This window comes from Lygodium microphyllum, chromosome 2 (genome assembly GCF_053477565.2).
Source record: "Lygodium microphyllum isolate KBCC chromosome 2, Lygodium_microphyllum_v1.1.10, whole genome shotgun sequence".
In the NCBI taxonomy this organism is placed as follows: domain Eukaryota; kingdom Viridiplantae; phylum Streptophyta; class Polypodiopsida; order Schizaeales; family Lygodiaceae; genus Lygodium; species Lygodium microphyllum.
In genome coordinates, this window is record NC_141136.1 from 115,779,300 (window position 1) to 115,793,031 (window position 13,732).

The 13,732-nt window shown below is 41.4% G+C and overlaps 1 protein-coding gene across 1 annotated transcript; it reads left to right on the plus strand.

The window, feature by feature from the left end:
• The first annotated feature begins 10,172 nt into the window (after positions 1–10,172).
• Positions 10,173–11,995, plus strand: LOC148040213 (caffeic acid 3-O-methyltransferase-like). The gene is made up of 3 exons (XM_087666260.1): positions 10,173–11,017; positions 11,389–11,453; positions 11,594–11,995. The coding sequence occupies exons 1-3, from the start codon at positions 10,237–10,239 to the stop codon at positions 11,891–11,893; spliced, it is 1,146 nt and encodes a 381-aa protein (XP_087522386.1). The 5' UTR covers positions 10,173–10,236; the 3' UTR covers positions 11,894–11,995.
• Positions 11,996–13,732: the final 1,737 nt, after the last annotated feature.

The window sequence follows — 13,732 nt, forward strand, 5'->3', positions numbered from 1 at the left end:
CAAGGTGAGTGTTGTGTTTAGAGCTATTGTTCTCTTGCTCTGGAGGTTTGGGTGACTCTAGTGTAGAAACATGAGACGATTTAGGGTTTTTGTCATGTAGGCTTGGAAGAAACCAATTGAAGAAGTCGGGGTTGTATTGATGGGAAGCATAGAAATCTAGGATCGCAGGGTCTTGAGTGAGGCAGAAGACATATGCGCTGACATCAAGTACCATGCTCCCTACTCCTAGCTTGCTAGCCACGTGTAGGTCTTCTTGTAGAAGCACTTTATCATACAAGGGATGTTTTTGGATAGTGTTAGAAAGCTGGACATCATGGGTAGTTGCCAACACTCTCAATGAGGTCGGGACAACGTACGTGGAATCATGTATTGATGTCCAAAGGGCTTTCCTTTGCTCATCAAGCGTCATTAGTTGGTGGCCAATTTTGACTGCCAAACTTTGGTTGGAGTACCAATTTTGTGTAAAGGCACCTTGTCCTTTCCCTTTTCGTTTGATTGCTTCAAGCTTTTCCTTATTTGTCTCACATAGAGCTGTATAAAATGAGGGTATCAAGCGCAATTTTCTAGCTGTGGCTTTTGGGATATCCTTCATGACTTCTTCAACAACAGCTGCATAGTGGAAACAAACATGTTGCTGCTCATACCAAGTCAGTGGTTCAGCTATGAGATTTGTGTGCTCTGGTATTGGCCTTCCGATTTCCACATGGACGTATGCACGCGTGATGGCTATCAGCTTGTGATCAAGCTTCACCATGCACTTCATCTCTGGTTCATTGGTCAGATGCGCCATTTCTTTGGCCAAGTCTTTGAGAGATTTATCCTCAAGCCTAGGCTTTAGGTGCTTTGGAAGGATTGGAGGTGTCAAGGATGTTTGTTGCGACATCTCTTCCAAAGGTGAATTGCTAAGGACATGTTCCGCAATGGGTGTTGTCACGGCCAAAGGTTGTGACTGTTGTGGTCCCTGATTGGAAGTAGTGGTAGCTAGTTTAGTGGACTGGCTACAATTGGTAGACTGCGGTGTCAAGCCCTTAGGCAGATCAGAAGTGGTCATGTCTTTTGTTGCCCCTTGCGCATTCACTTGTGCAGGTTGAGCAGCGGCACGAGGCTACTGCTGCCTTGCTTCCGGTGTCCATTTAGGTGAAGAGGATGTAGGAGATTTGGGACTCCTACATCGGCTTGGCACTAATTGGAGAATTTTCTCGTGCTTGTTAGATGATTCTATCATTAGATTTGTTGAGCAATCAGCCTTATCATGAGCAATGTTGTGCTTGTGGTGCTCATTATCCTCTTGGGAAGTCAAAGGCTCCTTGGGCACTAGTGGACCTTATGCATGCTCGACAGTTACCTCTGATATTTGCTTGCTAAGCATGCTAGGCTGAGGATCTAATTTTTAGTAGGTCATGTTTGGTTTCTTGATTTCAATCGTGAGGGGCTCAATCACTCCAATATTTTTGGTTCGAGACTTGGATTTTTGTTTAGGTTTCCTCCTACGCCTCTTTGCTTTTGACATAATTTGGGCTTTTGAACATAGGTGGTTTAGTAGGGGGTTTTGGTACCCAAATCCATCGGTTACCTGCATAATACCCTTGAGCACGAAGCAATGCCTTGGATATCCATCGTGGCGTTGTGCTAGCTCTCCATCGATACCTTCTTCTATAAGGCTTGGGCTTCTTTCGCGATATTTGTAAGTCCAAACCCTATCCTTGGCCTTGTCTCCTAACCTTTTTGTTTCAAGTATGGCCTCACTCACTGGTTCTCTCCATTCAACCTGCGCTTGTATCAACTCTTTCAACAACTCCTTGCTCTCATTACTAGGCTTGCTTGGTATGTCAGAATGCTCCTTGCCCTTCCCTCGAGGTTTGGTGAGGTCACCCTTGCTAAAAGTCGTGATTATCCTCACACCTGGTAGGGTTAGGTATATCCTCTGTGCTATATAGTCGGCTTCACACTTCCTTCCCTTTTTGAAGGGCCTTCCTAGGAGGATTTCCTTTCCACAAATCTTGCTATTTGGAGGAACATAGAATAGGAGTGGCAAGCTTTCTGTTTCAATAGTTACAAGGATTTTGCATTTCCCTAAATGTGCATGTGGGTGTTCCCCGTAAGGATTAAGAGTTGCATCAGTCGATTTGAGCTCTGATTGACCTAGTAGAGTCCATGCTTCGTAAGTCAAGATATTGAAATCTACTCCTTCATCAATGAGAGCATCAACACTATGCTCTCTTTTTGCAGTGAGTTTGACCCTAAGATAAGCAGGTGGCACTATGTCTTCATCTTCCGGGTCTTGATTCACAGCTTCAAGCCTTCTAATACATGCCTTTGAGTCCCTAACTACACAGTCTGACGTGGATTCTCTATTGAGGTCTTGGGTCGTTTGTGCAGCGTTGCTCAAGGTACATCTATCATCAGGATTGTCACGTCTAGTCATTCTGTTGAGCCTTTGGGAGCTTCGAGCTCGTCCAACTTTGCCCCCCGCTAGATTCACCACAACCTATAGCAGCTCGACCTACTTCCTGTACAAGTAATATTGCAAATAAGAAAGTGAGAAGAACAAAATAAAAACTTACAAAGTCCTCCAGATAAGTCCTGTGGCCGCAAGTCCCCAGATGATGCACAACCCCTACCTCCAATTGTGCCCTCGCTGCCTCCTGTCGCTGTCCAATGTCCTGGAGAATCTGTAGCCTCCTCCCTTAGTCTTTGCCAATCATTTGCGTCTAGTCATTTGGGCTTTGAGGCACCACTCTTGAGTGGCTTGTGTGCGTCCGATCCTCTATGTGACATGTATGCACACATGCACTCCATCATCCACCCAATGGAAAACCTCTCTATCATGGTAGGTACCAAAAACCCCTTGTGTAAGGATGCTACTATATAGTCCTTGCTTCCCTCGGATATGTTCTTCCAGTGGTCCAAGATGTTGTGCTGAAAAACTTATTGGCACAACTCTCTCATATGAGACATCACCCTCCTCCCCTCATCATTCATGATCATAGCTCTTGTCTTGTCATCTACGAGGTATCCATACCCCTCTGGGGTATTTCTAAGATATGTCCTCTCCCACCTATGATCACGCTCCTGGGCATAACCAAGAGACCCCTATACATCTGGTGTACCCATGAGGATACTATCTCTCGGAGTAGCACCCATAGGGGTGCCACCTGCTACGGACAATTGAACAAAAACTAGAGTTACTAGAGTAGATGTCCCCACATGTGTGACAAATCATACAAGTGACACACTTCCACCAAAACAACAAGACAGAGACACTACATCAGTGCCTCTATAACACCCACCTGAGCCACACTCTCTCGAACATGTATGAGAGCAAGGAGTAGCACCTATATCTCAAGCTGATCATGGGCTCACAACATCCACATCTCTGTAGCACCCCCCAGAACCACTCTCTCTGTCCGGGTTTAGTCTGGAGCGCCGAACTTGTCTACTAGAAACCAAAGCATCAGAGCATGTCAAAGTAGATCTAATAGAATGGCCTAATGGTGTCCCTACTGGTGCACCATATCTCTGAATCGAGCCATCTGATCTAGAGACATATGTGTGAATAGCTCTTGCAAATCCTTGTTGCTTATCCCTCGACTCATCCAACTCTCCAAATATCGTCAAAGGTAACCTAGACAAATAAAAAATGATGTTAGCATAATCAATATAAAGATTCAAGTAAAGCATAGTAATATAACTCTGAAAAAAATGATGTTACTTAAAATGCATATTCTAGAGTACCCTTGTAAGTGATTCATCAATGAATTGAGTAGGCGAATGCTTCAAGTATGATGTAGCCTATGGTCCCATGTCAATCTCTTGGCACAACTCCGCGTACACCAGAAGGTTGATAGATAGATCACTACAAAAGGAGGAGTCCACTTCATTCTCAAAGAATTCTTGGCCTCCTATCTTTCTGTCATCGTTACCCAATTCTACCTCCTCTACATGCTCCAAGCCATCTTCGACCTCCACCCCTTACAATATCAACCCCTTCACCTGCATACTCTCCTCATCTATATTGGGAACATTGCTTTCATTATACACTCTCGCACTCCGAGGAGTTGAAGGCACAAAACATACCACTATTGAGGTTGTCCAGGGTTTGGATAGAAAATTACCTATTCAAAATCACATATAAGAGAGATTCAACATTTGTAATTGTTTTGTATCATTAAAAATTTTCAAAAAATAGTTCATGCATCTATTCACAATGGCCTGGCAAGACATATGTGTCGCGCAGATCCATCCATCTTTTCTCGGAATCTATTTCAAGAAATCCAAATGGACCTCGCCGAATGGTTACCTCGATTCCTTCCAATACCACTTTGAACCACTGCATATCGAATATGATCATGGAGAAGCTATGGTAATCCACTGAGATAACACTTTGCAAGTTTCCAAAATACTCCATCTCATCTATAATGGTGTTTGGATCCGTGGCTCGCCATTGGCTCTCTTGCTCAAACTTTGCCATGACACCGTAATCCATTATGGAGCGCATTTTGTCAATGCGCTCGACGTGGAAATGCCATTTGCACGACCACACCACACTATATATTTTGTATTGTACATTGAAACGGTTAGATTAGTTGTCACATATAAAATCTAGATACGATAGCTTGTAAAACATGCAGTCACCTTTGGACTACATCCCCTCGAGAATTCCCACTCCTCATCAGTAGAGACCTCCACCCCTTCGCGAAAAGGAGTTATCAAAGCTCCATGCTTTTAAAATATTGAATCATTCGATGGCGCATACTAATCGAAATTTTGTTCGCACTTCTTCTCGATCTTTCCTGGCCTACTCGTACCTAGCAAGCCATGTCTCCATGGATGCATGATGCAATATACAAAAACGATTCACTTTCTCCTCTATTGCAACAACCATCCTTTTTTCTACCCCATTTCCAACTACCACATCTTCAGTCAGTCTATCATCGTCCTTTAGCGGACCATAGCATATTGTTGTCTAAATCCACCATTGGTAGCAATTGTGAAATATGCACTAACTTCTCGAATACCAACCAACCTTTAGCCATTCTACCTTCTGGCTGAGCTCATTGTTGCACAAAGCCTTTTAGGGTTTTCACGAAGCACTCCAAGAAGAACATCCATTGCATATGGATGGGTCCCGCAATCTCCACTTCATCTACAAGATGCACCATGAGGTGGATTTGTATCATGAGAATGCTGGTAAGCAAGTACTTCTCAAAGAGATAGGCCGTCTCCACTACTCCACGCCTTACAAATTCATTAGAGGATGTCTTGATCTCCTTCTGTGAGATCCATTGCACTAAATTCGATAACCTATAAATCGCCCCTTGTATTTCTAGAGTGATGCATCCTACTATCGTGATCGGTAGTACAAATTGTCACAAATGGAGAAGCATTACGAACACCAACTAGACACTAAATAGCAAAATACACATGACACTTACAATCGAGGCTAGTACAAACCTAACATATCTTATGCCAATCATGGGATTTTAGCCCTAATAGTTGGTCGTCTTTAGAAAAGTGGATCTCAGGGAACGTATCACACCCATCAAGACCTGATAATTTACTTCACAATGCGCTCTTCTTGACTGGACAGAACCCAAGGAGTGTGAGGTAATTGCAAGCAACCATCAATGCAATTGACTGTAGCCAAAGTGCCTCCATCTTGCCTACCTCTTTCAAATCCATTCGTGCCCCTGCAGTGTCTCTCTTTCATGTGATGTGATCTTATAGTAAGCTACCCACATTCTTGAAAATATGCATGGGATCCAACAAGTCGTTGATGCGTAAGTAGGTCCAATATGGTAACTCATAGAAAACTGCCGCATTCGATTTGATGTGACTCTGTGTGGACCATTTTTAACTCGTACTAGCTTTGGGCATTCATTCGTGCTTGAGATCATCCAAGAAAACCTTTCATCAGTTCATAACCCTCCAGCAAGAAAGTGACGTGTCTTAATATACTATCTTCTTCATAGTTCCTAACCTTCGGGAGTCTAACTGTGTCCCCTAACTATGGTGGTCCACACAATGGACATGCATGATAACTTGAGGTAACCAAACCTGTCCCAACACCCTTATTTAGTCAACATAGACTTGAACGAGCTATGTTAGATATCACCAACGAGAATGGAAGCCTACTTACCTTAGCACTCCTGAATCCCAAAAATTCATGCATGGTCTACATGAGAATGGCTTGTATATTGGTGGACCATTGACCATTGCGCTTGCTCATATCTTCCACAACAACCCTCTCTTCCCACAAAATCTTAAGCTCATCAACTAGTGGACGGAGAGATGTCCATATTCTTGACTTTGTAGCGCCCATGAACGAGCAAGCTAAGGATCATGTGTCCTTTCTTCGTAGAAAGCCATGGCAGATATTGTAGTTAACAAGGACTACATGCCACACACTATAAGAAGTTGAGTGGAGACCAAATGGGTTCACGCCATCCATAGCAAGACCGAGCTAAAGATTCCTTGGCTCTCATGTAAAGCCTAGAAAGGTAGAGTCAATGTGGCTCCATGCACATGAATCCGTTGATATTCGTTGGACTCCATCTATAGATCTATTCGCCACATGACATGTTATCAAGCTCGCCATGCCTGACATACAAAACATGTGATGTATACTTGAGATAAGTGGCAAGTGTCTAAGAACTTTCTGAGGGATGGTTTTCCCTTCCAGTCCTTTCAATACCTGTGAGTACCACACTTCGACATGTATCCATAGTCCCGTACTCTCCTCGAAACAGCATGCAATCTTTATTGACACATGTATGGATGTTGTTGTAGTCCATGTCAAGCTTTCGTAAAATATATCGCACATTATCACGATACTCATGCTGCATGGTATTTCCAAATGGTAATATATGATACTTTAGCAACCTAAAAAGTGATCATAAAACACCTTGAAAAAGCATAAGTGTTTTGTATAATGGAATCAAAAAAATCAAGGGAGCGCACGTAGAATATACCTAAATAACTCAGTCAAACTCGCATCACTCCACTTGTATTTTTCTTGCACACTTAGGAGCACAAGTAGCATCTTTAGGCGAGATACTCAGCACCCATCATATAATGGTATGGACACTTTCTCTCTTAGTGGATCAAATGCCTCGACATCCATGGACATCAATGCATTGATCCTTGGCTCCATCTCAGGCTCCAAGATTGGAGGAGAGTCCGAAAGGCTATCTTTCTTCTCCGGTATTGAGAGTATAGACTAAGTCGTGCCTTCCAAGTAGTAGATTTCCTCAAACACTCCATCTATCGCATGCCCACAAACTCTTCTACCTGGCCACAATAGGTGCATTCCTCCTTGGGATGAGACATGACCTCCCTGTGTAAATTTTATGGGCATGTCTAATGTTTATGTATATGATATTCAATTAGTTTGTGAATGAAAGACATGATTGATACACACTTTTCTTACTGTTCACTCAAAGTCTGGGATCGCCTTATCAATGATCTATGATTAAAACTTGCTAAAGCATCGTATGTGTTCTATAGACAAGCGACACTTTTGTCTAATTGCCAACTTGCATTGAGAGTAAGGACACATGACACGTTGATTAAGATACATCTCATGATCTTGGACATCATGACCATTATTGTTTTCCATTTTGTCTACATTACGACAAACAACAATTTTTGTTCTCATTCTCTTTTTTTAAAAAAAAATTTCCTCCCTTCATCCTTCTTTGCTTCTCTCTCACCCTCTATTTCTATAAATGTTTATTTATCCCACCCCATCTTCCCTCCCCACTCTCACTTCTTCTCTCTTTTCCTTTCCCTTCCTTCTTTTCTCTATGTCTTTCTCTCATTTCCTCTTCATTCGCACTCAACACATCTCGCTAAAATCAGAATCAAATATCAAAAATAAAAAATTCAAAAAACAAAGACTCTCTCTTCCCACCCCTCTTTGTGCCTCTCTTCCCCCTCTAGCATTCTCTGTCTATAATTTTGTTCTCTCTAATTCTCTCGTTGTTTCCGTTTTTCTCTCTATTTCTCTCACTCTATTTATTGTTTTTTCTATCTCTCTTTTTCTCTCTCTTTTATCTCTTTTTCTGCAATTTCCTTTCTAGCTCTCTTTTTTTTCCCACTATCCTTGAACTTCTCTTTACTTCACCCTTTTATCCACCTCTTCCTTCACTCTCTGTTTTGTGTTCTCTCCCCCTCTCTTTCTTTCTCTCTTTCTCTCTCTTTGTTTCTCTTTGCCCCCTAGTTGTTTTCTCACTCATTCTCCTCTCTCCCTTCCTTTCTCTCTCCCTTTTTTTTTCCGCCTATCCAAAAAAAGGGATACAATATACCATCATCACTCCACAAAAGGAAATATGTTCTTGATGGAAAATAAAAACCACTCAATTGATAATAAAGACCATCATCACATTGAGTGGCTTGTACACATTGGTAGCTTAGATCTCTCACTTAGTCCAAGCTTATTAATTAATCATGATTTCATGGACAAGTAGGATCTCTCAAGATATTGAATCTTCTACCTTGTATTGTGTCAATTTTCCACTAGAAAAGTGTATTAGAATTTCCCATGTATTCTTCTTGATTGTTCGCATTTTCATTTCTCTTCATGAGCTTGTGTTGATATTCTCCCCTAAATGAGGAGTCATTCCATCTACTACTTGTTGCAAATTCTCATGCTAAATGTTTTGATTTCTAGCATGAGAAGCATGCCTACTCTTTTTTTATGTATGTGCATAGTGAACATATCATCATATTGTATGCTATGTTATTTATGAAGTCTTGTCTTATTACATGATCAATGCCTTCTAACAATGTAACTAGAATATGCTTCAAAGAGATATATATCTCTTTTTGCATGATTGTAATGCAAGTCAAGTTTCAAAGAGTTTTTGAAATGTTTGCTTTAGACACGACTAGTATAAGATTGCAATCTCTAGTAAGGAATTCAAAACACTAATGTATTTTGTATTGGGAACATCTATCTCAATTAAGGATTTCAAAAACCTAACATATTTTGTATTGGAGACTTGTGCGTCATTACTAGTCCGTGGCCTTGGACAAGATGAAACATCAAAATAGAAAACATGAACCTTTTTGTTATTGATTAACTATATGCATAAACATACTTACTACACTTTAATATTCACAAGTGAACCTTGGTAATACAATTATTCATATATATTATTCCCATTATGCTTGAATATTAAATCAAACCCTAGCATACCTACTATCCTTAATATAAGTAGGTGTTTCCTATTTCAATATATAAGGTCGACATCAATATATGTCTTGAATCCTTAGATTAATCTTAGCATACAAGATTGAAGGAGACAGGAAAGGGGAAAGCTAGGTGTTTCCTATTTCAATACATAAGGTCGACATCAATACATGGCTTGAATCCATAAATTAGTCCTAAGATGCAAAATTGAAGGAGATGGGGAAGGGAAAGACTATTTGACTTGACCACTCATAATCTACCCATGTAGCAACACGATTCATATTTAAACCGAGGAGTGTATACTAATCCATGTTGAGTATATACCCACTGATAAGTCTAACTAACAACCTTTAAGAAGTACTTTTGAAAACCTCCAACTAGTATATTTCATCATGAGCATGTATGACTTTTAGGAATTATCTAAGAGTTGGGTTGCACTCAAGGGAAGTTGGGAGAGGGGAACTCCCCTCCCCATTCTACCCACATTGTCACACCACCAAGGTGTGAGGGGAGTGGGGTCTCCCTAATCTTGGGGAGCCCTTGCAAAAACAGACAAAAATGTGCAGTGCTAACTCAAGACTAAGAGTACTAACTCAAGGCTAAGAGTACTAACGGGTAGACATTCGATGCAACTACTGTACAATTAGGGTTTGCAAAGCCATGCCCTTCATTCTAGGAGCGCCGATGTGGCACTTCTCTTAGGTGTATGAAAAGACGTGACAACCATAGGGTTTTGAAGCATCGGTTGCAAACAAATATAGAAGAATTTAGAAAGAGAGAGTGGACCGACAAATGCACATGGTCGAGATACCGCACCGTAAAGGAGAGGCTGGTTTCTTTTTCGACTTGGGCTGTAGGAGGGCTGACGTGGCTGGCGCTTCAAAATGAGTCGTGAGTCGTGACACAGGACGTATTTAAATGAGCGTTTGCAAGATCCTCGGGCCTCTCTCTCTCTCTCTCTCTCTCTGTGCGTCCGTCGCCGGCCCCCAGACCCTCCCCCCCCCCTCTCTCTCTCTCTCTCTCTCTCTCTGTGCGCGAGGTCCATGGGTCAGGATGATCAGCTGCAGTGCCGGACCGCCGGTTGCCCACCAGATATCGATTCTGGCTCGTGGCCCAAAGCCATGGAGTTCTTCCATCTCACTGCTGTCTCTTTTGGATTGCTGGCTGCCATCAAGCTGAAGGTCTTCGACATCCTGGCCAAGCACCCCAACCAGCAGCTCTCAGCGGCCCAGATCCTCTATCACATCTACTCGCCCGCTGACGAATCATCCACTGCTTGTAGCACTGATCAATCATATCAACTTCGACGCGCTACATCCATCGACTCTCTCAACCGTCTCCTCCGCCTGCTCGCCTCCCACTCCCTCCTCACCTCCTCTCTCTCCCTCGATGACCCCCCCACCGCCTTATACGGCCTCACCCCCTCCTCCGCATGCTTCTTGCAAGAAAATAACACTGCATCTATCGCCCCCCACTACCTCATATCTCGCCACGAAGCCTACACCCAAGCTTGGATTCACATCCCCGAGGCCATCCTCGAGGGTGCCTCTCCCTTCGCTAAAGCCCATGGCACGGACTTATTCAGTTACGGACATAATGACCCTCTGTTCGGCCAGCTCTTCAACTCTGCCATGTCCACTAGCTCTTCCATGGTCATGGAAACCTTGCTTCGAGTCTACCATGGCTTCGATGGGCTTACTAGCATTGTTGATGTCGGTGGAGGCTCTGGGGCTTGCTTGCATTCCATCGTGTTGAAGTATCCTCAGATCGACGCCATCAACTTTGATCAACCACACGTGATCCAAGCTGCACCTGCATACTCAGGTCTATACCCAAGCCTTGCGCTAGTTCTTTTTCTCCTATGGTAATTTTGATAGTTGAAAAATGGAAAGCATCGCACCCTTCAAAGAGACAGGGAAAACAAGAAAAGAACCTCCAACATGCTAGTTTATTAGAAGTAATTTTCCCCGAAGGATATGCAAGCATTTACTAAGACATGCCCTTAAAACAAAAGGTAATAAATGTTAAGACACTTGTGTAATTAATTTAGATATCATCATATACTGTCTTCCACTTGTCTTCCATCGAGATTCGGGAGTTATGTGAATCTTGTCCTTAAAATCCTTGAAGCCATACAATGCTTTGTTGCTTTTCTCTATCTTATTGACCTTTGAGCAAACATACTTTCTTGATAGGAGTGCGACATATGGAAGGAAACATGTTTGAAAGCATACCACAAGCACAAGCTATCTTCCTAAAGGTGGGTTAGTGTAGCCTTCCTTTACAACCAAAGTTTTCACTTTTTTTTGAAGGAAAAACAAATATATGATTCTTGGATGTTTTTAAACTATTTTTGTAGGGGAAACTGACCTTTAAAACTTCTTTTTTGGGCATTTGTAGTGGATTCTACATGATTGGAGTGACGAAGCTTGTATCAAGATCTTGAAAAATTGCTACCATGCACTTCCAACAATGGGAAAAGTGATAGTACTTGATATAGTTTTGCCATCCAATGTTAATACCCATATAGACAATCAATATGGTTATGGATGGGACCTATTGATGTTGACAGTGACTCCTGGAGGCCGAGAGCGCACTATGCAAGAACTAGAACATATTGCTAGGCTTGCAGGACCCTTCAAAGTCCAAGTCATTTGCAAAGTAAATGAGCTTAGTGTGGTGGAGATGTACAAGGCTTGATCACAAGCTTGATTGCCACTACCTAATCCCCATTGATTGTTAATCGGGTCCTTCTCTTAAGAGTGTTTAAGCTAAAAATAAAAGATACAATCGTAGTAAAAATGTTTCATGCTAGATTGTGTCACCAACCATAAAAAAGCACACAATGAAAGTTGCAAAATCAATTTCCATGACCCTCATTTTATGATTAGACCTCATTTCTCTCTTTACTTCCAGAATTATTTGCTTTGACATGTATGCTCATGGTATATTAATATAATAGAACCAAGTAATGAAATGATTGCCTTTTGGAATACATATTTATAAATCATATCACTTATGCTACCTTTTTTATTTGTGTCAAGGAGTGGACTAAAGAGAGAGAGAGAGAGAGAGAGAGAGAGAGAGAGAGAGAGAGAGAGTGTGTGTGTGTGTGTGTGTGTGACAAGGAGAAAGAAAGACATGAAGAGGTGAGAAGCTATAGAAGCTATGAGCAAGGTAATGAGGAAAGAGTCATGTATTAATGCTTTAAAAAGATGTGAAAATTACATGTCTCTCCCTTTTATACCTATGCCAGTGTGACATGGTATTAGTATTACTTCTATACTAAACACCTCTTCTTCCTATCTTCTTACAATCCATCTTGTCCCAAAGGGTTTTGCCCTAAAAAACAAACTTACAAAAGTTGGAAAGGATGGATGAAATAGAGAACTACTCTATTTTGAGCTATACAAGTAAGAAAATGAATGAAAGATTAAAGACGTATGGATTGAAATGAAGGAGTAAGAGTAAGCCTCACCTATATACATGATCATGAGTGCTTCAAAAGTATTTGGAGCCTTAAAGTCTTCAAGAGATGGACCCAAAATGAAGCAGACAACTTGCTATAAGAATGGACCCTACTGAACAAAATCTGCCATAACTTCTAGTAGAAGTGTCCAAATGAAGTGTGCCACATGTCAAAATGTAGCTCTGGAAGAGTGCTTTGACCCTATGTAGGTAGCATGATTCTAAAAATCGGACAGAATAAATACTGTTCTAAAACAGTCTGCTGTCTTAGGACCCTATCTACATCATAACTGGCTCCATAATCAGTATGCTTCAACCACCACTAATGTGTTCTCTCGGGGAAGTTATTATATGTATATCCTCTACATCACGTGCATTTAAGGCCTACTTATAATTATCCTTATCTGTAAATTTTTCTTGAATAAAATTTAACCCTTTTCTATTCAATTTGTAAATAACCTCTTTATATTACACCATTCTGTATGTAAAAAATGTATAAATATAGTATTTTAAAAATACCTTATTTTGAACCCACGTGATGCACACATATACCCGAGTGTGTTCTGTAGGTAAGAAAACTCATCTAGTATAGAATTAGACCTCCAAGAAGCTTCCTTAGGTGGAAAACCTCTCCATTTAATCAAATATTCAATGATAGAGCAATAGCGAAGCTTCTTCTCACGTTGACCTATGCAACCTTAGGGATGTACTGAATAAGACCTCCTTTATCAATAGGTGGCAGGTCATCAACTGTATTAAAATAGGAGTACCATAGAAAGGCTTGAGCTGACTAACATGGAATACATTATGAATCTTAGTGAAAGAGGGTAGTTCCAATCTATATGCCAAGTCTCCAGTGCGCTTCAGGATCCTGTAGGGTCCATAAAACCTGTGAGCAAGCTTATTACTGGATCCATCCTTAAAGGTAGAATAACAAGACTTGGGTATTTTTAGTAAAACTAATTCTCCTTCTTGGAACTCTAAGGGTTGCGTCTTCTCATCTGCATACATCTTCATCTAATATTGAGCTTTCCTAGATTCATCCTACACTGCTGAAGAAGGATCTATATT

Coding starts and splice junctions, on each gene's coding strand:
- LOC148040213 (XM_087666260.1), top strand. CDS start 10,237: ATGGGTCAGGATGATCAGCTGCAGTGCCGGACCGCCGGTTGCCCACCA. Junction 11,018..11,388: donor AGCTGCACCTGCATACTCAG/GTCTATACCCAA, acceptor CTTTCTTGATAG/GAGTGCGACATATGGAAGGA. Junction 11,454..11,593: donor CACAAGCTATCTTCCTAAAG/GTGGGTTAGTGT, acceptor GGGCATTTGTAG/TGGATTCTACATGATTGGAG.